Source organism: Struthio camelus, chromosome W (genome assembly GCF_040807025.1).
Source record: "Struthio camelus isolate bStrCam1 chromosome W, bStrCam1.hap1, whole genome shotgun sequence".
In the NCBI taxonomy this organism is placed as follows: Eukaryota; Metazoa; Chordata; class Aves; order Struthioniformes; family Struthionidae; genus Struthio; species Struthio camelus.
In genome coordinates this window covers 56,161,197-56,187,064 of record NC_090981.1, presented here as the reverse complement: position 1 = coordinate 56,187,064, position 25,868 = coordinate 56,161,197, and the positions used below count along the sequence as shown (strand labels likewise).

Below are 25,868 nucleotides of genomic sequence, written 5' to 3'. Positions count from 1 at the left end.
TGTCAGTAACTACTGCTGAAGGTGTCTCTCTGTGGCTGACGGAGCTGCAATTTTTAAAAGTCCCACCTACCCTGACGGTGAACGTTGAAGGTGTTGCAAACAGGCTGCTTAGGGCTTTAGAGTTGTGCCCTTTTTTATATCTACTCATAAACTGGTAGTGTAGATCAAGTCAGTCAGTTCTCTGCTGTCCTCTGCCTCACTCCAAAACCTCGGTCCGACAGTGCCTCCCGCAGGGATGGCTTTCCACCCACAGCTCTGCGATCTCTTCCCTGCTCCCCTTCTCAGCTTCTTAAATGTTTAAACATGGAAAGCACTTAACAGTTACTGGAGAGATGCTTCTGACCAATGCCATATGGCGCACTTCCTCATCTGAAGAATGAAAATTGAGGCTAAAGACAATATTTCAGAGGGATATTTAGTTTCAGTCAGACTGCATCAGTATTCTGATGAGTGTTACTTTGTCTCCTGATAAGTAATGCCTATTACTTCTAAGTATCATGGCTCAGTTTTACAGGACGCTAATTATTGTTTTGTTTTAGGTTTAGAAATTGAAGAAAGACTGTAGAATGCTAGTTCTCTTTTATTAAGCTAAAATATGTGTATCATGAGCTGAGTTTTGCATGTGTTCACAAACTGTTGTCATTGCAGAATGTCAATAGTTTGAATGTCATCTGGTTGGCCTGCGGCCTGCAGAAGTGGAGAGGGACTTGTGTTTTCGAGGGGGGGAGGAAGATAACCCCCCACACGTGCTATCTTTTCCAGGCTCAGATTCTGCCAACTTTCTTATACAAAGGCAGTGGTTGCCTTTACACTGAGCTGTTCCGATGTTTCATGTGTATGTATTTGCATGTAGTGCTATGTCTTGTGCTGTACATATTATTCAATTGGCTAATTTGCATATGAATATGCTTAAAAAATCTTTAGCTTTATTGCTGATGAAAGGTGTCAGCTAAAACACCCTGAGTTTGAAGCTTTTATTGCTGTGGTGCTACACTTGACAGAGATTTTTCTGAAGATACTATCCTACTACTCAGCACTAACCTTGAGCTTGCTGTGCCCTACATGAGTTTGCTCAGAACAATAGGTGTCTAGGTATCTCCAACATAACAGGAAACCTTTATTTATACTACCTGAAAGAGTGGTAGTGGCAGATCTGGAACTTCACAAGGATGGTTTGGCGGGTGGTGCTGTGCTTTTTGGATGAAATAGGGAAATTGAGTCAGTTGGCATAGCTAAGCAAGGGGTCTGTGCTGAGGAGCCTGGTGATAATGGAGGCAGGATGTAGCACCGTGGCAGCTGAAGGAAGGGGCAGAAATATGTGGGCTGCCTGAACGAGCGGGATGGGGTGGTTTGTGGGGTTGCGGCAGAGGAAGATTGCTGCAGAAGGTTTAAGTAATTAATGTCTCCAGCTATCCCCCCTGCTGACCACTTCAGTCCCCCTACTTCTGCAGAATATATCTCAGTGCATGTGCTCCAGGAAAAACAAATGCTGGTGCTGCATGTTAGATGGCAGGTGAAGGTGGCTTTTATGCTAAAAATGAACAGTCATAGCCAGGACTGGGAGCACCTGTGTTTTCTGTCATCACAGCAGAAGCTGACTCTTGAGTCTTCAGCAGATACTTGGTAATAGGTGAGACTTATGTGGTCAAAACCAGGTGAGGTAATATTACAATGAATTCAAAAATTTTACATAATGCAACAGTCACTGCCTTTGTTCAGAGATTTGTGATTTCTGATCTGCTGTGGGACCAGTGGCTGTGCAGGTTTTAATTACATGAGGAAGTGTGAAAGCCCACTGACTTAAATGCTTCCAACTCCCTTGCCAGGTCCTGGGTACAGTGATTTCCGGGCTGTCATATGGATTCTCTTTTCTTCTAGATCTTTTTCATGAAGAGGATGAGTAATAGGGCAAAAATCCCCTCTTGGAATGGGTGTTTTTGAGAGTCCATGGCATTCCATATTTTTTTTTATTTGCTATATCTTTAACTTCTGGAAGCATTGTATGATGCTGCTGATTTGAACACAGCGGAGGAATACTTCAGCAACAGTTGATGTCTACATAGTTGGGTTTTCTGTGTGGACAAGCTGATTGCAGAGTACAATGTATCCCTCATTGCATTTTGCAAATGAAATATGAGTTTTGTAAATAGATGTATGACACTTGCCTGGTAGTTAAATATGTATAATTTTGAGATAACTTGAATATAAAATTAGCCTTTCATCTAAAATAGTAACATCTTTGCTGCTGCCCTAGAACAGAATTTTCATTGCTTTAATGCAAAGATATGTAATTTTTATGTGAGTAATACAGTATGTTGGCTTCTAAGCCTCTTGCATAGAATACAGCTATTTTAATTTTTAGATGGGAACATCTCTGCTACAGAATGATAAGGGGAAACTGCACATGTCCTTTGTTTTCCATGAACAAAACAAAAGAGCTGGTACAGTAGTGCTAAAAGATTTTATAGCTTCACTAAGAAGGAATCTGAAAACATGCAATTGGAAGAACTAATGTAAGGTGATTAAGTATGTGGCAGTCTCTATGAAATTATTCGTTCCCTTAGCAATTCTGAGTAAGTGCTTAGAAGAAAAGCTGCTAATTAGCTACTAGGACTAGGACCCTGACTGAAAACAAGGTTCTGAAATGATTACCAAATGAAGAGCTTCCTATTCTAGCCTTCAGCCTCCTCAGAGGGAAAAAGTATTACCAACTTTGCATGAGAAATAAGGAAATGCACACTGATAGTCTTTCCTTGACATTGAGATGAATATGATGACACTGAGTATTTTCAGGGCCCGAGTGGGAAGTTGTATAAGTTACAGCTTGTCCAATTTGGTACTGCTAATTCTTAGATATAGGGAGTAAGTGCAGTTGCGCGTATGAATAGGAAGCAATTGCTGAAATGATGCACTGTGAAATCTTAGTTCAGCTGTGTGCATGCGAACCTGTATTTTAGTTATCAGAAAGGTGTGGCTGAAAACTACATTACAGATTAAATGAAGTTTCTCTTCTTTTAAGAGACTAATACCTTATGCCAGAGTCGTTTACTAAATAGCATCATTCTGTAAATAAGAACCACTTTCAGAGCACTTCAGGCTTCCCCCCTTCAATATCTGTAAATCTCCCAGTTGCAGCATCCACCCTAGGTAAATACTGAGGTATAATTTGAGACCCAGCTATTTTGGTTTCTCTTGGGTCGGGGATGTTAATTGTCAATGTAATTATAGACAGAGTGATAGTTATCACAGCAACCCCTGCAAGGGGAGATTGACTGTTGATCTCAGTTCTTAAATTTGGGGACTGGCATTAGTGTGCTTGTTTGCTTATGTCAGGGTACTGCTAAATGGATTATTGTAATATACACCACTGATTTTTCCATTTAATAGCTGAATATTAAATATCTATGCAACTGCTCCTGGAGGACTCAGCTATGCTTACACTGTAAAGCTGAATGCTCTTATAGCTGTGCTGAAATCCATTCTGCCAAGGTTTTTCAGTAAGCCTTAATCTTAATGCTTTCCTGTAGCTTGTTCTGTTTCATATTTCTGAAGCAGAACTGGTTATTTCAGGTTATGAGAAGATCTTAAATTAGGTGTTTCTTTTGTTGTATTTCTTTTTGGAAGTATAGGTTAGTATTTTGTTAGAAGTGCATGTGTAGATTATCATATTACTTGCAGCCTCCCCATTCCCTTTCCAATACTTAAAAAAAACAGAAGTGCAGGAGGTAGGTACTGCCAATGCTTTGCAGTTAGTTGTCTTGGTGATTAGAGGATAAGGATGATTCATCAAATATCCTATATTTAAATATTTTTTTCTTGCACGAGTGGTGAATACAAACAGGATAAACTCCAAAACAAGAGGCATAATATGCTATCAGAAACTGTGTTAATTTTACAGGATTTTATTTACAAGTAAGATACATTTTTTTTAACATCTGCTTTTAATAATGGGCTTCTTTTAAAAGCACACAACTCCCCAAACCAAGAATATGCAGCGAGTTTCATTTTAGGTGGAGCCTGCTGCTTGGCAGGGCACTCATTGCCATGGAGTCTAAATATTGCTAAGAGAAACATCATTTTTTGCTGATGTAACTAATGCTCTAGAGTCTGCAGTAGTTTATTCCGCTTTATAAGCATAAAGGATATAACTTGCTAGATGTGCGTTTACCCACCAGTCATGGCACTTGCATAACAGACTGCAATTGTTCTTTCAGTCTTCTGTGTGCCTCTTCCTTTGCCAGAGCTGCCCTCCAGACCTGCTCGTTCCAGGTGGCGTTCCTTTAGCTCCTTTCTCTTCTCATGTTCAGACTGCCCTCTCTCCCTGAGGGCTTTTTGCTTTGGTCTTTAAACTGCCACTAGCCTGTAACACTTTTCTCCTGTTCCTTTTTTCAGGGTGTGCACAGCCCATGGAGTTGATTCATATCAGTGCACACCTCATGCTCTCTTTTCCACAGCAGTCCACAAGGAGAAGCGTCAGATTTTGTGTTCAGCTTGGGGCAAAAGAGTCTCTGTGCAGAGCATCAGGACAAAGAGGTTAAGGGGAACGCTTCTCAAGGAACGTATTAATATGAATTCAATCCTTGCCAAAGTTGTGCGGAAATCCAGTGCTGATAAATAGGCAGTCATGCTGGAGATGAGCTGACCAATGTCAAAAGAGAAAGCCCTGATCTGTTGCAGATACGCTCCTGAGTATAGGAGGATGTAGCACTAGTCCAAATGCAGTTTTTAATTCCATGCAAACCAGATGATCTTCGGAAGATTGCACTCTGCTGGCAGTCCAGACTAGAAGGCATGGATACAACTTTCACTTCTCTTCCAGAGCCGCCCCCCCCCTCCTTTTTTTTTCCTCCCCTCCTATAGTCTCTTAGGATAGAGAGGGGTAACATTCCTCTCTTTTCCTATTAGATCCAAGTTGGAGGTCTGGTAGAGGGAGTAGGCCAGGTCCTGAAAGTACAGAAGGGAAGGGGGGGAATCATCATACTAGACAAAAGTGTCCTTTCATTGGTCCAGCTGACAAGGATGAGCAAAACAATTTAGTGGATTATGCTGGGAAAAGCTTGAATGTAGGGTGGTCGTCTTGTGCTTTCAGCAGTGCTTGGGATGTGCTGTCTATTGATGGAGTGATTTGTTTGTCCTAAGCATGACCAGGGGATAAAAGCTTAGTAAAATTAGTTAGTCTGGGAGAGGCAATCTCTGAACTTGTTAGTCTCTTGTGAAGTATCAGTTGGGGAAAGCCTTAAACACAGAAAGTTTTGGCCAGCCTGTGATGGTAGGATGGGGTGTGAATCAGCTGAGACAGCTCACTGCCTATGCACATGGTTTATATGATTGTCTCATGGGTTAGGTCCTGGCTTCAGCCATCGAGTCGTTGGGAGCGTGTGCTGTACAGGTTACAAGTTATTTTCGTGGTGCAATTTCTTTGAGTTGGGTTTTTGCTTTAGGTTTCTGTGGTAAGTGTGTATTGAATCATTCAGGGAAGCCTGAGTACGGTGCTGGTACTAATACTTATTTCTTCTTTTTCTTTTACTCCAGACCAATGAGTGGAATAAGAATGATGATCGGCTGCTACAGGCAGTGGAGAATGGCGATCCCGAGAAAGTGGCTTCGTTGCTGGGTAAAAAGGGAGCCAATGCCACCAAACAGGATAGTGAGGGCAAAACTGCGTAAGTCCGTCATTACACTTGTGAATATATGCCCCTTAAAAGAATTAAGAACCAGAAGAGATCAGTGTGAAATGCAATTTTCTTTTCACCTGAAGCACAATACATTCTGGAAGGCTTCTGTCAGATAGTCTGTATTTGTAATCCTTCATTTAAAATTCCATTTCAGAATCATGAACCCACTGAGGTGACTAGAAGTCAGACTGCTGGGCTGATTGGTGCCGTTTTAGGAAAGGGTGTCTGGGGACTTAGAAATTTCATGGCATGCTGTAGGTTGCAGACTCTGAACAAGCATTAATATTTGGAGCTATTTTTTCCTATGGACATCAATTTAATGACATAGAACTGAAGAGAAATTTTCTTTTAAATAGATTAATTTGAACTGAAACTATGGTGACTGGGTTTTAAAATCCTGCAGATGCTAGTGATTCTGGGGACTTTTTTGATTAGGATTTGGCAACGAAAGAGTTTTGGGTGAAAGAGATTCCATTTGCAGTCTGAATATATCTCAAATATAGCATTTTCCTCTTCTATTCTTCCTTTTCTATTACCCTGTGAACTTTCTGACTTGTGGAGGAAATTAAAGATTCCAGTAAGAAAATCACAGCCAATGAATTCTGTCCTTTTCTTGTTTCTTTCTTATGGAATAGAAAAAAGATTAAATGGTTAAATCAGGCATTCTGTGAGAAAACCAAAGCCTTTATAAAATTATGGATAAATAGGGAGAAAGAAAGGCAGTTCCTATATTGGGAGAGGCAGCACAAGGCAGTTTATACCAAATAACGATTTCTAATGAATTACCCCGGGTTATATTTATTGAGTCACGCTCTGCTTCTTGCTTGATCTGTTTGTTTCCTACATCTGCTCTATTTCTGTTCTGCATCTGAGGAAACGGAATGATGGCAATGACTCATAATGACCTGCAACTTCTTACTGCCAAAGTCCAAGCCCTCTAATTGCTTCAAGTGGGCTTTCTCCACACTTTAATATGGTTTTAATTTTAAAAAGCTGCATATGCATGTTTTCCCTTTGAAATGGAGAATCGGGCATAATTAAAGCATGACTTCCATTGAATCTTCTGAATTACAGCTATGTCTAGCGTCTCACGTTTTTATGCTCAAAATAATTTTAGAACTAGATTCTTAAGCTGTTCTATATCCAGTGTAGCACCTATTTTGCAAGTGTCATATTTAATTTAGTGTTATGAATTTATCTAGGGAATGATTCAAGATTGATATATCAATAAATATACACAAGCCTTTTGACTCTAAGGAATGAGTTTGTTGTTACTGTAGGGATCTGGTGCAATGTTTTTCAGCTTTGGAGGGGCACACTACAAAGTTTCTTTGTAGCTACAAATAAAAAAAGGATTTGATGATCATATATTAACACAGGTGCAGCTACTTCTTTTTTTCTTTTGCTTGAAACAAATGTGGATTAATGCTATGCAGATCTCTGAGTTTGCCAGTTCAGCATGCTCATTTAATTATCATTTCATTTTAAAATATTTCTGTGTAGTGGCTTCAAAGAAAGCTTTAAAAAGTACCCAGATGAAGAAAAATATTATTTCTGAGATACAGAAAGACAGAGAGTCAACTCTCATTCTGTTTCCAGTGCTTTGTGAAACTTAGCAGGCCTGCTCAGGTTATTTCTTTTCCCGTTTTAGAAGATAGAGACGGACGGGTGTAGAAACCATGACACTGATCTGGAGGAACATACTTACCACGGAGCCTCATGACCCAGAAATGTACTCTAGTATGGTTTATTAACATTAGGCAGCATCTTGTTTGCATTTTTCCCACTTCAGAGTCTTTTATTTTATTTTATTTTATTTTTAGTTTGTGCAGATGTGTATGGTGCCTTTTCGTGTCTGTGTTTATTGACATACGTATACACACACACACACTCATTCACTCTAAAACCAAGGCACTGTTGCACAAGCAATGTTCTCAAACGCAAAATGAAGTACAGCCATCACTTTTGGCATAGGTAGGCTTGTTTCTCCTACGTTTACAGGGCAATGCCAAGGCTTCGGTCCTGCACAGGGCCTCTGGGCGCCAGACGCTGTTGTTCTGCCAATCTCAGCCAGTCTGCGCCGAGGCGCAGAGCCAGCTGCGGCCCAGCCCTGCGGTGCTTTAGTGTCCCGCAGGACTATGGCAGTAAGCTGTGTCAGCCACCGCATCTGGAACGTGGGGACTCTCATGCTGGGAAAGAGCGATGTGGAGAGGTCTGTTCAGGACAACTGGCCACCATCATGCTCAGACTTCCCTGGCTGCGTTTTAGAAAGAGGTCCACAGTGTCATGTGGGAAGCTCTTTGAACGAGCGGTCTGTTAATCCTTGTGAGTATATATTGATGCATTTGTTTACATAATTAGGCCGAAGGTGACTAACCAGAAGAGCATAAAGGATGCAATTATATAACTACTTGCATAACGTGATTAAATACTTTATTGTAATGGAATGTGCTTGAAGGCACAAAAGCAGAAACAATTAAATATTGCAGTAGAGGTTTGGCCTGTCACTCTCCTTTCCTTTAAGGTGTGATATGTTTCTATTAAGATCTTTATTTTTATTCTTTTTATAGGTAAACCTTTATCAACAGCAGTCGTTCTTGGTACTGCTCAGACCTTTATGTGAAGCAAAGCATTTCATGTAGTGTACTAGTTTAAACAAGAGGTGGAGAGGACTCTAATTTTTCCTGCTCAAGGGAGTGTTGTTAGGTTTTTATTTTGTTTTATAATTAAATCACTTAATGTAAAATATTTGAACTGAGAGGAACGGAGACCAGAAGCCAGGATTTTCTACCTCTCCCTTGTTGAACATGGCATGCATTCAATGCGCTGCAGGTCTGCTTCAGTTTTGGATGTAATTCCCAAATTTTGCCTGTTTCCTCTCTCGTCTCTGTCTTAGATCTATCTCTTTCTGGCTTACCTGCATGGGATGAAATGCAGGTGCTTAAACTAATGAGATCTAGATACTAATAAATTCCTTCGAGGTAGTATTTCCAGCTTTTCATTAGGAGCTGTAAGTCTTCAGTACCTTTAAAAAAAAATTGTCAAACTAATGAAGCAAGGTTTTTAAAGACTTGCCTGACTTTCCCCACCACCACTCTGCCTCTGACTCAGTCCTTTTTATAAACAATAAATCAGTTTTAAGGCCGTGGAGCAAATCCACCCTTGGCATAAGTTGACACAGCCCCATTGTTGCTCCCACTTACACTAGACAAACTGCTGCCAAGCACATTTGTAATAGAACCTATCTGGAAATCTGACTCTGCCATTGTAGTCTTATTCTGCCAGATAGTTTTTTTTGTCCAGCTTCCTTAAACAACAAAACAGTGCTTTCCAATTTGGAAGTTGATCATTTAAATCCCACTTAAACTAACAAAAAAAGGCTTTTGAAAGAGAGCCTTTTCAGAAGGGGATAGAATTCATTCATGTACTGCTCTTTCCACAAGAGTAAGTGTTCAAATGGGTTGTTATTTAAAGAAGCTGCAGCTATTACTGAAAAAATTTTGGAAATGATTCACAGTGTATAAATGGCAGCACTTCCTTGTCCTAAAGTTATTTGGTCTGCATGCCAGTGCATCACTGCCATGTTTGCGTGTTGCTACAAGGTACTGAACTAGAATTAAATGCTTATGGCTATTATATGAAACAATAGGTCTCTGTAAATTTTTTAACTGCAATTGCATCAGCTGTTGTTTAATAAAATGAGTCTGACAATGGCACAAAAAAGTTTTAGAAACCTCTACAAATGCACTTTTTCAAGGACTCTTTCACAAAGCTATTGTCAGTGACCATCAGCAGGGATGATATATTTTCATTTGAACCAGAATGTTCATGCCTCTGAGGGTAAGCTGAAAATATATTTCGGAGCATATTCCCACCCTATATCTTTTATATATATCTTGTACATAGTATTTTGCCTTTGCCTCACTTTTGGGTTTTATTGTATAAGTGGCGTAAAGGACATCGGTGTTCAAAAAGTAAGTCAGGTTTTAAATACCTTTTGAGAGGGAGTCTTTCCTTTAAAGTAATAATGGTTTGCCTTCAAGGGAGCTTTTGAATGAATATAGACTTATTACAGATAGTATACTGTTCTGCTTGAGAAAAGATAACCGTAGGAAGTGGTTTAGATAGACGTGACATGAAAATCAGAGAAATATTTTATCAGGGAGACTGGTGCCTAGGAATGCAAGAATTGCAACATCCTCCCCTTGTCAGTTCTGAATTACTATGAATAAATCCTCTAGGAGACCTTTGAAATTCAGTGCTAAGGACCCCCAGTCTAACACCATGCACTGGAAGATGTTTCTTCTGCACAGACTCTTTGTCATCTCCTAAAATTATCCAAAGAGTTTAGTGGAAAAGCACACTAACTTCTGAAAATTGTATCGGAGTGGGAGCTGCAAGAAAGGTTTGGAAGCCTGGATTAGAGGACTGTCATCTCGGCAGGAACGGAGTCCACAGGTGTTCCAGTGACCTGAAATGATCCCTGGTGCAAAACAATTTTTGATTTACTTTTATCATAATTAACTTACGGTAGTCCAGCTGGTTACATCAGTGTCTAGGTTTCAGAGTATGGACAAAATAAAGACCACCACAGTGATCTCTGTTTGTATTTTATCTCTAGTGAAGAGATGGCTGAAATCAGGTTCTTATTCCAAACTTTCTGGTAAAGTTACATTTCTTGGGAGATTTGGATATAAGAGGTTTTGTCTCCCCAAAACTTTACTGAAGTTTTATTCCGTTTCAAATCCTAATTGTCCCTTTTCCCTCCTGTTCCCTGCAGGATTACTATGAATAATTCAATCAAGTTGTTTATATCAAACTTGCTGTAAAATTATTTTCCACTTTAGTCTAACTCTTAGAAATGCTAATTAAGTATCTGGGCAAGGGTGGATAAAAGCATCCTCTGCCAGGATGGCCAATTGGACTAATTAACTGTTCTCTTAAGTTCAGTATGAGCAAATTGTTAATACATAGCAAGAAGAAATGTTCATATTTTCATGAAAGAGCAATATTTAACTCTCATTTCATAATTTGGCAATACATGAAAAAATCCACATTTTGTGCAAACAGTACTGTATTGACAATCATACCTTATGCAAGCTTTTAAATGAAATTCATGGGGTGGATTTCATGTAAGTGGTTGTTTGCTGCCTCTCGACTGAAACTGTATATAGGCCGTTTTCTCATGGCTGGAGTACATGACCCCTCACTTAGACTTTGAGACACATCATGATACAGATTATAGTTTTTAGCTTTATTTAAATTGACAACATTTAAGTTCAGTTGTGTATGCCTTTTTTAAAGCAAATTTTTTATAAGACATTTTAATCTTTTTGTACCTTCATGTTAAAAACAAACAAACAAAAAATTAATTGAATAGATTATCTTCCGTAGACAGAGAAACTTTTTAGTTTGATTTCAGTTAGAAAAATCTAAACTGCACTGCTGAGAAACCAAAGCTTTTTACTTTCTCTCTCTAGTGATTTCACATATTGGAAAAAAAATTCCAAGTGTTACTGAAAGGACAAACTCCTTATTTCATATAAACTGTGTGCACTTGCTGAGCACTGAGAAACATCCCATGGGTTTCACATCTTACACGCACAGAACTTCCTGTAGATGATTGTTAGAGTTCAAGGGGAAAACAATCAATCTGTGTTTCTTCTAGGAACCAGCTTGCATCTTAGTAGTTGAGGTTTTTTTTCACACAGGCTATAAGAAGATGGCTATTCTTAATATATCTATTCCAATTAATTGTCTACTAGTAGGGCTATCATCTCAGAAGAAAGCAATTTGCGTTGTGAAGGGTCTCTATAAGTCTACTTTGATAGCCCGTGTCTGTCCCATTTCTTTTCAAGGGCAGGATTGGCAAAGCCCATCATGCAGTGCCAGGCAGCCGATGGAACCCCTTCTAGAGCAACTCCATTCACCGTCTTGCCAAATATCCAGATTTTACCGGATCTGGCCAAGTTTCGAGAAGTTTGTCAGTTGCTCAAATTAGAGCATAACCTAGATGATTGTAAGTTTGTGTATGCTTGGCTTGAAGGAGCTGCAGTTCAGCTCACGGGGAAGCAGATTGCACCACCCCGCTGCTGCGTTAGCAGCGCTGTACTGCTCCTTGCACTTGTCCTGTGCGAGCTGGCGAGGCAGCCCAGAGGGAGCGTGCCTTTGGAGCGGGCCAGAGCCAGGCCCTCCAAGGCTGCCGGGCATAGGGCTGGAGCTGCAGTTGTTTTTACAGGTTTACATCTACATAATGGGCTGCAGTTGTTTTACGTGTTTTTCAAAGGCTTGGGCAACCAAATAAGCTGTATGTGTAGGTTTTAATTATACCAGCTGGCTGCTACTAGCCTAAAAAAAAAAAAAGTACTCTAATCTAGGAAGGGAAGAGGAGCAGACAGCCAAAACAGAGCAACATGCAAATGCTGGATTTGGGTTTTAGCTCTAAAATGAAGTCCAAGACAATAGGCTATGCTGGTGGCTGCTTATTTATCTGGCTTATATATCTCAGTCTTTTTTGCTACCTGCTTTGTAGGTGTACTCTTTGTTAGGAAAATAATAAATGGCAAACACTGGAGAGCTCTAAAGTTGGCTCTTTCTTCTTGCACATGTCTATGTCCCAATCCCTACCCCTTTTCAGAAAATTGGAGTCTTCATTTAAAAAGTTTAGTAGTATAGTTTCTCTAAAATGCTAAATAAAAATACTATTGCACTTAGTTTGTAATTCTTCTATGAAGCAAGAGAAATCCATTTTATACAGTTAAAAATATTTGATGGTTCTGTTGCTTCAAATCTGAAACTCTCTGAAGTATTTGAAGTTTAAAAGTCACAGAAAATTCAACATACCCTTAGCACATACCCTTAGCTATCCTTTGTCAGCATCCCTAATGTCAAATAGGGATATCTTGCTTCTCAGTTCTTCGAGTGTTGTATGCAGTTCTTAAGCCTTATTGGATTTTCATGCAACAAAAATATTTTCTTTAGATTAACTTTTACCAAGTTGTTCTCAGCCTTCTCCAGCCTTTTCCTGGCCTCTTGTTAGGTTAACATGCTTTAGGATTTCTTTGCTCTAATTTCATGACTTTTCACGTAGCAGGTTGTTAGCTTTTGCTGGCACATCAGCAGCAATACCAAACAGGTTGCGTTGGGGGAGGGAGGTCGAGGTAGATGCTAGGCTTTGCTCTCATTGCGTAGCTTAATTTTAACTCTACTTTTTATCTGTCCTTGCAAGCAACGTCTAAGGGCAGCAGATGGGTTGAGCGTAGCTGGTTTTACCTAACTCAAGGAGAAAATTATGAAAATCATTCCATGGCATCCTCAGGGATTTTGATTTCATCCTATGCTAAGAAGCCATCAGAAAGCATATATATTGAAAAGCTAACCATGCACCCCTTTGGGCTTTAGATGTGGGATGTCTCTTTGAAGAAACAGAAGGAAATTTTCTTACTCTTTTACTTCCATTCATCCCTCTGAGCTTGGCTTTAGAGGCACAGGTGACTTGGCACTGGCATTCTTTAAACTTTTTTGAGTGGTGTTCAGCTTCACTATTTCTTGCACTTTCTCCATCTTCCTACCCTATAACACCCAAAATAAAAGTAGCATTTTAAAACTTCAGACATTCGGTCAGCACCTAGGCGTGCCGTGAAGCTGGTCCTTGGCAGAGTTTGTGTCGCAATTTGCTGATGATAGCTGTTGAGGGTCTTTAAAAATGGACGCTCTGCAGGAAACTTCATATAACAAATTGAAATTGTGAGCACTTACATTTACAGTTAATGGTAGATGGGAGAAAAGGCTGTATGTTTCAGACTTGAAGTGGGAGTTTGTAATGTGATAGTAGAGTTTGCCAAAGAAAACTGCATATGAAAATGGAACTGCTGGAACGCAACCTGAGAATGAAAAATATAAGGCTTCTGGGGATCCCAAAAATCTCTCTGAAGAGTAACTGGGTGGATATTTTTGCTGAGTTTGAAGGCTGAAATCAGGAGTCTTTAGCTTGCCAGCTCCAGTACTGTATGATGCAATTGCCTCCTTCCTATGAAGAAAACAGCCATTCAGCAGTCTTGCCTTTTATTAATGTCCTATACCTCGAGGTGTGTATGATTGAAACAAGATTCTTTGTGCTATGAGGCAAGGCTGGAAACTTTATATGAAAACAGTATTTTCGTGAACGTGGTTCCAGAATATATGCGAATGTAAAAGAGGCAGGTCGGGGTTTGCCAGAGGGTTTTGGGGGCAGATGCAGCCTCCAGTTTATACGGAGGAGGGGAGGACGTAGGATGTATGCATCACTTTGCTTTACAGTGGCTGGTGGTAAGGGTGAGAGAGAGGAAAAAACTCCCACAGCTACAAATAAATTCACAACTGCTTATGTCACCTTCCTTCCTAACATCTTGGCTGCCTGCATTCCAGAAAACGTTAGTAGCAGCCTATTTACAAATCTAGATGGAGACTGATGAGGGGACCAAGAGCTTACATCTGCTGTTCCGAAACTGTATTTGTTCCTTGCACATGTATTTCTATGAGGGGAAATTTCTTTTAACTGTATGTCTTTAGACGCTCGGAGTTCAACCAGCAGACAACGTTTCTGGGTTCCTGATGAGTTAGCTGAGTGGTCAAGAATAGTTTTATAGTCTTCTGTACTGCAGTGCGCTCTCAGCAGCAGCATAAATGGCTGGGAAAGAAGTCAGCTATTTTTTTTTCCAGGTTTGTCCACCTGGAAAAATCTCGTTCCTGTGTAAGGGGTTGGACTGAACTGAAATACTTAGTATTGTCTGCTCTCTGTTCTGGCCTGTATTTCTTGCTTACTAACTAGTGGCCCTCTGTTCTTAGCAAAAATCTCTGAGCACTCTGTAATCTTAAGCAACTGATTATGTGAGTGCAACATGTATTGAAACTCCTATAGAATTATTTTTTAAGGTCTTTTCTGTCAGTAACGCTCTGCTTTTGCCCTGATTCCTAATCCAAAAGACATGCTGTTCTCATGATATCTAAGCAAGTTCACATTCTGAATTGTGAGGTCTGCTCTCTTTTTGTGCATGGGTGCACAGATGATAATGGTATTAGCTGACAACCTTTATCGGTGTTTCTTAGCAAGCTAGTCTTTCTTAAAGTTGATGTTTTTAAAGGAGAGCGTGGAGGGCATTTACATTGCCCAAGATCCCAGTTTATTTTGAGGCTTTTATTTTTGGGGGTCTTTGGATTTGGGAGAGGAAGGAAGCCTAGATGTTTGTCTTGTTTTGAGAAAATAACCACAAGTCATTTTCCAATTTAAGAAATAGTTTCAGTATAATCTAGGTTTACTCTCCTGTGGTGCTTTGTTTTCAGTTCTTTCAATGAGTGCCTCCTACTGTCCGAATTTCCATCCTTAGCAATTCCTTATTGCACAGTCTGTGTTGTGAGGTTGAAGCTGAAGTTATGGACAGAAGGCAGTACCTAAAAGGTACAGATTAGACGTATGCTACCATAGCAGAAGTTACTGTCCTTTTTTTAATGCTTTACCACAGTCGAGCAGGCAGTAAAGGAAGTGTAGAACTCCTTTAAAAACTACTTGGTCACTCTGGGTAATTGAATTTCTTTTAAAACTCTTGACACTTAATTTTCTGTAATGGTGCCAACTCTGGCTTGGAAAAAAACAAAACAAAAACCATATCTTTTCTATAACTGTTCCTCCTATGCTAATTTTTACAGTCTTTTGGGTGCATGTACGCACAGGACAGGAGCATGATATGGACTGCCTGCATTTAATGAACAGCCCCATTTATAAAATTTATTCCTAGGAGGAGATGAAGTGGCTGCAATGTGAAACTCGGGCCTTTATTTGTTTAACAAAAATAAAAACCTAGTAAATATTGATAGTATTGCCTGCAGATTTTGGACTTGCATGTAAGCTGACCTCTCATATGGAAAGCAAATCTGAGTGGGCTTATTGTGATATCCACTGGTGATATCTGGTGATGTCCAGCAGCCTGTTTCTCGCTTTCTTTCTCAATTTTGATTTGGTTTTCACGTTGTTGCTGAGTCTACTGTGCCTTTTCACGTGGGAGTGCCAGTTTAAGGAACTTCTGTTCCAGGACCTTTATTCTGACTCAGGTTAAAAAATGCCTTAAGGAATCAGTTCCCAGACACGCTTTGAAACAGAGGGACAGTGCGAGTAGAGGAACGAGGGCAGCAGTGGGATGCAGATAATTTAAGCTGGTATTCCTGAAATCTGCCACTGCCAGTTTCATGTTAAGGTAAAAAGGATGAGAAGGGACTCCATTAATGAAGAGGCAAGACTTTTTTTCCTCCCCCTGGGTGAAAGATGGGTAACATATCTCACGATAGTTGCTACTGACAGGCTTGCCAATACTGAGCTTTGGCCACATTTCCTCTGTAGTTGAATAACTGGCTGTTTCTAAGCCATATATCTTCTGAAATAAGTGGCTGTCTCTTAATGCAGTCAGGGAAAGATAAAGATTCAGTGACCTTCACAGGGAAATGCCTAGGGTTTAATGTTATTTTTCAGTTTTAAGGTGAAATTCCACAGCAGCTAAAGCTGCTCTTGAGCTGAGGTTGTGACAGCCCCGTTCCTTCCCTTGCGCTGGCAGTTTGTGTGATGAAACAAGGGAAAGTTGCTTTGATTTTTCAGCTGGTTTTCTTCCCTGTGCCAGCTCACCAGCTGCACAGGTACCAACTTGGACTGATGCAAGGAAGAGGCAGAACCAGGCAGCTGGATCAGGGTATGCTGACCATGGAAGCATAACCCTTGCTGTAATAGACAGTTGCCGCTCTGCAGAGAGCCCTGTCTGGGTTGGTAGAGGAAGGCAGAAATGCCTCCTGTTTTAGTACCTTTCTGGACCTTTCACCCATCTCTAAATTTGATGGTGGCTATTTTTCTATGAATTAGATACAGGATACGTCAAAAGTTTCTTGTTGAACAGGCTTACTTCTGTCACTGCTTTCCTGTTGATAAAATCCCAAACCATTAAGATAAAAATAAACTATTCCTCTCTAATTACAGATCGTTTTACTGCATGACAGAGGAGACTACCTTGAACTTGCTCTTGAGTGATTGCAGGCACTTTTTATGCACAGAATATGCTGCTCTAGTTGTCCTCATGGTGCTTTCTCATCCATCTCAGCTCTCTGGCACACTCTAGCACTTCTGCCGCTTGCCCTAGGTTGGAAAACAATCAAGAACCAGATACCATCTAATATCTTTATTTTTGCTGGTGTTATTGAAGTGGAAATAGAGGCTTTGACTGACCTAGAGTGTGTAGTTTGAGGGATAATAGTGTCTGTGAAATCATTATAGACACTTTAAACCAGATGCTGCCTCCAAAACGTGTAAAAGTTCAACTCAGTGCAGAAAAGCAGCCAGATTATCAGTGGGTCTCTTCCTGACTGATAGTTTGGCAAATCGCTTGCCTGTCTGGTCTGGTAGCAGAAAAAGTTGAATGTCTTCCACTTCAATTTTTTTTTTTTTAATCAGCGTTACAGAGGCTCCAAGCAGCTCTGTGTCTTTATTTTATCTATCTTGTTTGTTTGTGTGAAGGTATTGGTCAGTCAGGAAACTGTAAATCATCAAGCCGTTGGCAGAAAAGTCAGACTTTTTGAAATTCAACAAAGAGTTGACGTACATTAGAAAATTAAGAAGAACGATCTACTTTGGGGAGGGATGTTTTTACTCAAAATAAACTTTGACAATGAGTATATGTGAGTTCATAGTGTATTTCAAACATTCTTGCACTTAAAATATTTTCAGAGCACTCAGGTTAAAATGGCAGAGAACAATAGTGTGTTGCAGTATATGGCTTGTATGCGAGTTTGACTTTGCTTCATGCTTGTTATAACATTGTATTTGCCGTATTCTGTTCATTTAGCATCCATCATTCAACTACGTTCTTTACTTGCTTTAGATTTTGGTAAATGCCGTGTCAGGCTACTTTCAGGCCCTGGCGATACCCTAAAGCTACTCTTGAGCGTGACCCTGCCAAACAGCGGTGGAGCCCCCGATAATCTTTCTCTTTTTTAATTTCATTTTTCTTTTCACAAATAAAAATTTCCTAGTGTTAGAAGGTTAGTGTCTGAAATTAAGACTTCGTATTTATTGATTCTTATTTCATCATATCTCACTCTACTTCTGTGGTATTTTCCCTAGCTGTAAGGACCACCCACTTGTTTTAAGCCAGCTGTCAAAATAATGTTCAGTAAGAGGATTGCAATCAGTCATGCAGGATGTAGCTCTACAAATGGTTAAGCAGAGAACGTATTCTATTGCTATCGCTACGTCCACAAGCTCAGTTAGCCCCATTTTTCCATGACTAACCTTTACGTGTAGAATACTTGTGTTCTTCTACCTGTGACAGAATTATTTGCAAAGCAATGCTTTATACGAGCTAAGCAGTGAAAATTACAATGCTTTTCTGTTTATGAGTTAGACTGTCTGGCATTTGAATAACTTCTAGAAACACTCACTCTCAGCCTCGTGGCAAAGACCAGCTTGATCTGAACTGCTGCGCCCTGTCAGACACTGATTGAGGAAGTCTCCGTTCCCTTGCTAGCTTGACTTCATAACTAATATCCTTTGCCCTGAGAAAGGAGCAAGCTTATTTAGGACAGTCGTTAAGTACTTTGCCATTTGGTATCTCCTATATGTAAGAAATCTGTTGTTTGCAACTAGTTCTGGGATGTCAAATGCCGCTGTCCATTCTATTCAATCACCAAGCGTTCATAAAAGCCATCTCTCTATCAATGCATTTGAAAATGTTATTTGAGTGAGTTTTCTGGGTAGGGAAAATTGTACCTGCAGGGACTCTGCGGTTGACCCCAAATCAAATGAAATTTTGCTGTATGTTTCCTTTTACTCTCACGCCTGTTTTCTCTTTCTGGGCTTTATGCTCTTCCTGAAGAATGACATTTTTCATTGAATCTTGTTGAGGGCTGAGTAGTTCTGAGACCTGTACGTTCCCAGTGGGATAAAAGCAGTATCGACCAACTGATCTTTGTTGGCTGCAGCACAGGTAGGTTTCAAATGCTGATTTGCTTTATATCCAGATCCAGTGGGAAACCACTGGGAAGGGTAGCTGCTACTCTCCTGCATTGAAAGGTCTGGAGACAATAGTAAAAGACCATCTTAATACATGAGAACCCTAGAAATGTTTTACAGCAATGAAATAATCTACCTCAATCAGTTCAGTTCTGCCTGGGTTATCAAGATGTTCAGCTGTAAGTGGTAGCAACAAGCTTCTCTTTTGTGAAGGGAAAATGAACTATGCTGGAATGGGATTTTAGGCTGAGTGAGACTCTAACCTTCATTGTGGCCCTTGCTCCAAATCAAGCCTTGCATGTTTGTTTTTGTTTGCTTAAGTCATTGCACAACCAGGAAGCAGGAGGAAAACTTGTTTGCTTTCATTTAAAAGGAAGTTTATTCATGAAAGATACAAGTAGAATGCACCACAGCTCAAGGCTTCCAGATGGTGAGAACTCCAGCGTTTGGAAACCTGCAGCTTTTGCCTCAAATATTTTAGGAAAGTTTATTTAGCTTGTAAAGAATTATTCTGTACCGAAATAAATGTCTACAAGCTTTTGTGTTTCAAGAGCCTCCCTTGCTACACAGCAGCCCTCAGTATCCACTACTGAAGTTTTAAAAAAAAAAAAAGGGGGGGGGAGGAGAAGAAAAGGAAGGGCTATTACCTTTAAAATCAGGTAGCATGAGAGATGTTAGCAGTACAAGGAGGGAGGGAGGGGTTCTTGGCAAGTGATGGGAGGGAGCTGTAGCAGCCCAATACAGTTTGGCTTAGGCTACTGTACAACTGACCAAGTTAAACCTTATTGTCCTTTCTCTTCGCGGGAGTCTCCAGAGAGCCTTCATATTTTTGCTCTCGTTACTTTCTTACATCCTTCCTACATGTTCTGTCATCTTTCACACAGCCCGTGCTGCTTGCAGATGATGTTTCTTTCATCCATCAATTTGAGAGAAGCAATATTTTTATTCAGTCTTTTCTTACTTGCAAAAATGTTGGCAGCATAAAACTGAGCATCTGTGTATGTGATGACTTGTTGAGAATTGCCGTGAGAATCATTTGCATTGGTGAGACTGATGTATTCGTGGGTGCGTAGCCTGAAACGAGTGAAATTTTTTCTCTCTCTTTGATGCTTTCTTTGCAGTCTGGTTTTACCTAAATAAAACTTTTTTGCACTTGCATATTTTTGTTGCGTTTGGCACCATCTTACACAAACAGTCTGAAAAACCTTCATGTCCCAGATTTAGCCAGTTATTATTATTCATGTATTTATTATTCTTAAGAATATTGTCAAATGTAAGCAAGCGTGTGCTTCGTGGCCTTCCTAATCTTTGAGTGACTTTGATTGTACTGCATATCTATACAAAGGTTTCTAAATGGGTTTCAGTATTTGCTGGTATGTTGTGCTGGCTAAATTAGAGGTGTTGGAATTTATCAGAATCCTTTTGCACTACCCCTCAGCTATTTTCCCAGACCCTGAGAAACCTCCTCTTCTAAACAAAAATGTTTATACAACTTTGCATTGGTCACCAAGTACATGAAGTTTTGTTTTTGAATGACTAGAGAGCAGCTGGTAGCAGTGCTTTTTTATGTTCTTAGACGTGTTAACTCTTCAGTTTGTTTATTGCAGGACCAAGGGTGAGGATGAGCACACAGGGTATTTTTATATCTGTGGCGAATGGTTCAGAACTTGAGCGCTGCCTGTCTGCCGTTGCAGGGCTCCTTGGAGCAAGTGAGGTTGTTGCTGTGCTTGAGAGAGGACTCTGTTGCAGCAGATTCAAACTGCATTCTAGGCAAATGCTCTCCTGTTCGCATTAATCCTCTGCCCTCTGCCAGTTCTTGTCTGTAGGTCTTCTCTACTGGGGTTTCAAGAAGGCTGCAAAGAAAAAGTCTACAGGTTCAAGAAACCTAGTATTGCCGTTCATATGCTCCGTGCCAGAAATTCAGCCATGCCTGTTATTCCCAGTTTCACAGGCTGAGTCAGGCTTTTAACGTTTAAAGGAAGCAGTTGTCCAAAATATAAACTCTTAAGGACAGCAGTTGGTGTGTCTGTGATTTGTTACGCTGCCTCTGGATTCTGAGGGAAAGGTCCTATAACACAGCAGTGCATGATGGTGAAAATGAACATCTCTTGCATAAGACTAGAAAACAGCTCCAGAATACTGGCTTTTTTAGTTTTGGGCGTGTTCGTGAAGGTCCAAACTTTTTATACCCAGTTTAATAGTTATTGAAAGTGTTTTGTCTATAATTTGTGTTTTACCTTTCTTCCACTGAGATCAGCTTGATATGCAGAGCTGTTTCCTAGTAGGAAGTAACAAGTCCACCTATACTGTGTCCACCCCTTTAAGCTCACCTGAGTAGACACAATATGCATCATGGGGATATAAACTTTCCCATTTTTAAAAGCTTTTTCTTCATCTTTCTTTCTCATCTTAATACAAGTCAGCAGTATATATATAGGACCGCTTCTGTGAATCTTGAGGTGCCAAAGATTTCAAAGATGAACCTTCAGCTGTAAAAAGGCTTGAATATAGCTTAACTTCATAGCTCTGTTCTGTAATTAAACCTTTAGTAATTGGTGCTGTTTTGTGGGTCTTGCTGTGGTGTGGTTGGTAACCTCTGCAATTTCCTACTGTTCAAACAAGCAGATGTTTGCGGTGAAAAGCAAAACCAAAAGCTGAAAAATGCATCTCTAGCACAGTCTCACAAATATCCAGTAGCTTTGATTCCTCTGGGGATATTCACAAACACCGATTTTTCCGTCTGCAGTAAAGAAGGATCGGCTCTGTAAAGGAGAATTCAGAAGCAGAAATTGATTTAGGTTAGTTGAGGAGTTGAATCACCTTTTAGAGAAACCACGTTTTGTCCACTGAGAGAGGGAGATCAAGCCAAGTAGACTGAAATCAGTCTTTGTGAATGTTTCTCTCAGTAATTCCCCAAGCCCAGATATTCTGTAGGGATATGTTGCATCTCTAGGCCCATTAGTTTAGAAATTGGGTGGGACTAGAAGCACATAAGGTGTGCAGGATTGGTTCATGAAACAGCAACTTGTGTAAAAGTATGAATACAAAAGCTTTTTGATGTGCCTTCTCACTCTCAGTGCTATTATCTTCTTGGGGGGCCGTGGAGGGGCCCCAAAAGATCTAAGGAGAGGGAGGAGAGAACTTGTCAGCGTTTGGTTTGTGAATGAAGGAGAAGGGATGTCTTAATGAGAGAAAAGTGACGCACAATGTTCTCTTCCAGTTTTCACCTGGCAGCCACTAAAGGGCATGCAGAATGCCTCAGGATCATGGTGACACATGGTGCAGATGTGACAGCGCAAGATGGTGCAGGTACGCCTCTCTAGACCTCTCTACACATTTAACATGATGATACACTAAATTTGCGTTTATATTTCTTGGCTGTGCAGGTAACAGCACTGCTTCTCCCTGGCAATGTAGGAAAAGCAGTTGTACCATTTGCAGGTTCAGACGTACCTGGTTTTCTGAGTAAAGCCTTCAGACCCTAAGCCCTTGGAAACTTTTGCCTTAGTGCTGTAAATGTCAGCATTATGTTGGAGACCAGATGCAAAATAGTTGTGTGATTTTTCTACAGTAAAAATTCTTTTTGTTAATGTCATTTTGAGGCTTTGCATAGATTAAATCAAGATCTTAACGTGTTGCTTTTATGTGTATCCAAGCTGTTAACCCCATTAACTGTACAGGAGTTGCAGTAAGACATTTCCTCAGGATTATGACATAGTGAAAAGAGCTGATACAGGGCAAAGCAGAGCTGAGAGCTATTAAATGTGCTATTTCAGCCCTCCAAAAGTCCTATGCCTTAATTACTACTCCACTGGGAGAATGATGGAAGCTGGATTTGAAACCGTCAGACTCTTCGTCACAGATGTCGGTTGACGCATCTGTAGAATCTGTGCCCAGCGTTTTCTCCGGCCGGACCAGTCAGCTTAGCAGTGTTCTGACTCTCCAGTAGTGAGCTGTAAACGCTGGGTTCACTGGGTCCGTTTTGACCACCATTGCTGCCTTAGGGAATTTCTTTCACACTGTGAAATGATTTGCCTCCATGCGGAAGTGTTTGGGATACTGGAAGAAGCATTCAGATTATACATATAATGATAAGAGAATATATGCACCTTATGTAGACTGTTATCCAGAATTCATACTTAATTTTGCCTCAGGTTTTATTAGTTATTTGCTTGGATAACAACAGGTTGCCTGCTCTCTCCTGAGAGTGTCAGCCCAGTGTGTGGTTTCTTAGGAAAAGCCTTTTCTGTAACAGTCCCATCATCTTCTGTACAGTTCCACTGTCACGAGTAGCTCTACTGACTGTATCAAGTACTAAATCTTGACTCCTCCTTTGTTCTTTTCATGGATAATTTATTCTTTTGCTGCTCTGTAATTTGAAGTTGCTCTGTAGATGAAACTAGAAGAGATATTGCAATCTTTCATCATAAATCCATCGTCAGTAAATCACTGTATTACGTAGCAAAATATGAGCTCACAGAAGTTGAGTAAATTAGCAGAAAAGGGAGTCTGCAAGATGCAATCCAAAGTAGGTATGTGTTCTAAGTCCTCTTCTGTGTGCAATCCACAGATGATATGAGGTTGTTGTAGTGGTATCTTGCGAATTTGGCTGTTCTTGCTTTTACCGCTGGGTTCGTTTTTTACTGTAAAATGGCAGAAATCATGAAGACACTTGACAGAAATCTCCCTCCAAGGGAGGCTGAGTAATAAAGAAAAATTGTTTTTTTATGAAACAAAATATAACCGCACAGCATCTCTCCACATGCTCATCAGAAACACAGCACAATCTTAGACAGACTTCTGCCAAGGTAGTCTGGCACACTGTTTATGTGGTTCCAGTATACGAATGTAGACATTACGATTGTTCTGTGGTACCTCCCTGAACAGCAGTCTGTCATAATTATATTCTGCTTGATGCAGGACTTTATTTTATTTTATCTATCTTTACTTGTCTGGTGTTGTGATAGGAACAAGACAGACAATTCACAGTCTGGCCTTTGTCATGGAAGAGTTTATTCCTGTCATTTGGAGTGACTGAAGGCTTAATTTGCTTTGTTTTTACTGACTTAGGGCACAGTGCTTTACATCTTGCAGCAAAGAACAGCCACCCTGATTGCATTAAGAGGCTTCTTCAGGTAAAGTAAATATTAAATTCGTGTTGACTTTTGAAGGTTTTCTTTGATTCCTCTTCACTAGATAATGAAACATATATTTCCTGCTAATAATCTGCACAACAATCCTATGTTGGTGTTCTCTTTTAACTTGCAATCAAGAAAGATGCTTGCCTTTAAGACCTTTATTGGCACTATGTGAATGGGTGACAGAGAGCAGTGTGATATCTTTCCTGAGTGGTCAGCAACTTAGGTTTTCTGATCTGACATAGTAGGGTTGGATTCAAGCAGAGTCCAGCTTCTGTCTCATTTCCTGTCTTTTGTCTGTGTGGCTGGATGTTTTGGAAGCAAGTGGGTTAAGAGGTATATGGGGAAAGAATTTTTCATTTGTGGTCGGACTTTGGTATTGATCTACTGGAATGTTTTCTGTCTGTGCAATTTAAAAGGATAAATTGTTGACTATAGAAAAGTCTGTTGAGTGTAGAGTCAAAGAGAGAAGATACTGAATGGTATCAGATGGTAAAATACAGAAAATACTGTACATGCTTGAATCCTCGGTGAAGTGAGGGAAAGGGCAGTGAGGACTTAGAAAGGGGGTAGAAAGGATGGGGAAAGAAAAGAAAAACAAAAAGAGGAGATGGAGAGAAGAGCTCAGTGATATTGAGACTGAAAATGTGTGCTAGCAAATAAGGAGAGACATTGCCCATCTCAGCTGTCTTCCCTATCGGAAAGCCAGGTGAGCTTTGGTGATGGAAGTGATCAGAGCTATGGAACGGATTTTTCAGAGGAGCTTGGAGTTATCAGTGAGACTGTGGCTAAGACTATGGACGAAATAGTGAGTGTATAAAATAGCACTGCTCAAGAGCACAGTGGTACAAAAAGAGAATGGTTCCTCTATCTTAACCTCCATGTTCCTATTCTCCAGTGACCCCAGGGCTCTCCACTGTCTTCTGTGAACTGCATCAATGTCTCTGACCATACGGGGTCCAATATTCCACCTGCAGACTTGATGCAAGCCAACTCCCCTGTTCCTGCACCCTTGGAAAGGGACATCCTTAACCACCAAGACTCCCCTCTTTGGGATTTCTTTATAAAAATGTAGTAGTACTAAATCAAACACATTTACAGCATAAACAGTGACATCAAGCTGTCACTGATTGTATCGCATGCAGCAACATGATCAACTCTTTGTGCAACTGATGTGCATACCGGTGTTTAATGTCAAGTATTTGTTATCCGTTCACTTATCAGCTACAACCACAACATGCTTTCATTGGTATTTTGCTGGTTTCGTTACAATATTTTTAGAAATATTCATGTTGTTGTAAGTGCCAAACAATTGGTAACATTTTCCAATTTATTCATGCCCTTTGGATCACTTTCTCTCTTCTGTGGACTGGCTTTATGTGATGTAAGCTGTTTGTACGTGTGAGGAATGTCTAAGTTTAACATGGTGAAGTTGAATTAAAAAAGGCTAGATAATTATTTTATACAGACAGAATCTTGGCATTTTTGTGTGGAATGTGGTAATGTTCTTGAACCTGTTTACCTAGAAATCTTACAAGTCTAAGTGCTGCTTTTGAAAGCCAAAAACTGTAATGTTTGTCTTTTAGAAAGCATTATTTCAGGATGGTATCTTTTTTTATTTGCTGTAAACTGAGACTAAAATCTTGTTATCAAAGCAAGTCCTGATCAAGATTTATAATTTGGTATTTTTGTATTTATTATGTCAAATTCTAGATTGGTTAGTAACAGCTGGCTAAAAAAATACTGCAAAATATAACTGAGTTGTAGAGGCATTAGTTTCTACAAATGAAAATGAAGCATTATTTCCTTTGACAAAGACTTGAAATAACTCTGACTAATTGCCTTAGAGCATGGTTGCTTTTATTCTTACTGTAAGGTAAAATATGAAGCTTTTCTTGGGGAGTAGAGAGAGATTCTTTACTTTTTGATTTCCTGATATAATGTGTTCTAAAACTATAACTTTTTTTAGGGATATCTCCCTCTCTATGAGATATTTCCATAACTTCAGTGTAAGCTATTACCAAGACGGGA

The 25,868-nt window shown here is 40.0% G+C and overlaps 1 protein-coding gene across 4 annotated transcripts in view; it reads left to right on the top strand.

The window, feature by feature from the left end:
• The window catches only part of LOC104147779 (ankycorbin), an 86,267-nt gene that overhangs the window by 44,986 nt on the left and 15,413 nt on the right, over nucleotides 1-25,868 (top strand). For all 4 annotated transcript variants that reach the window (XM_068925192.1, XM_068925190.1, XM_068925193.1 and 1 more), the window contains exons 3-5: nucleotides 5,533-5,663; nucleotides 21,920-22,008; nucleotides 23,770-23,834. In XM_068925192.1, coding sequence (XP_068781293.1) covers nucleotides 5,533-5,663; nucleotides 21,920-22,008; nucleotides 23,770-23,834 — 285 coding nt within the window. The remainder of the gene's footprint in view (nucleotides 1-5,532; nucleotides 5,664-21,919; nucleotides 22,009-23,769; nucleotides 23,835-25,868) is intronic.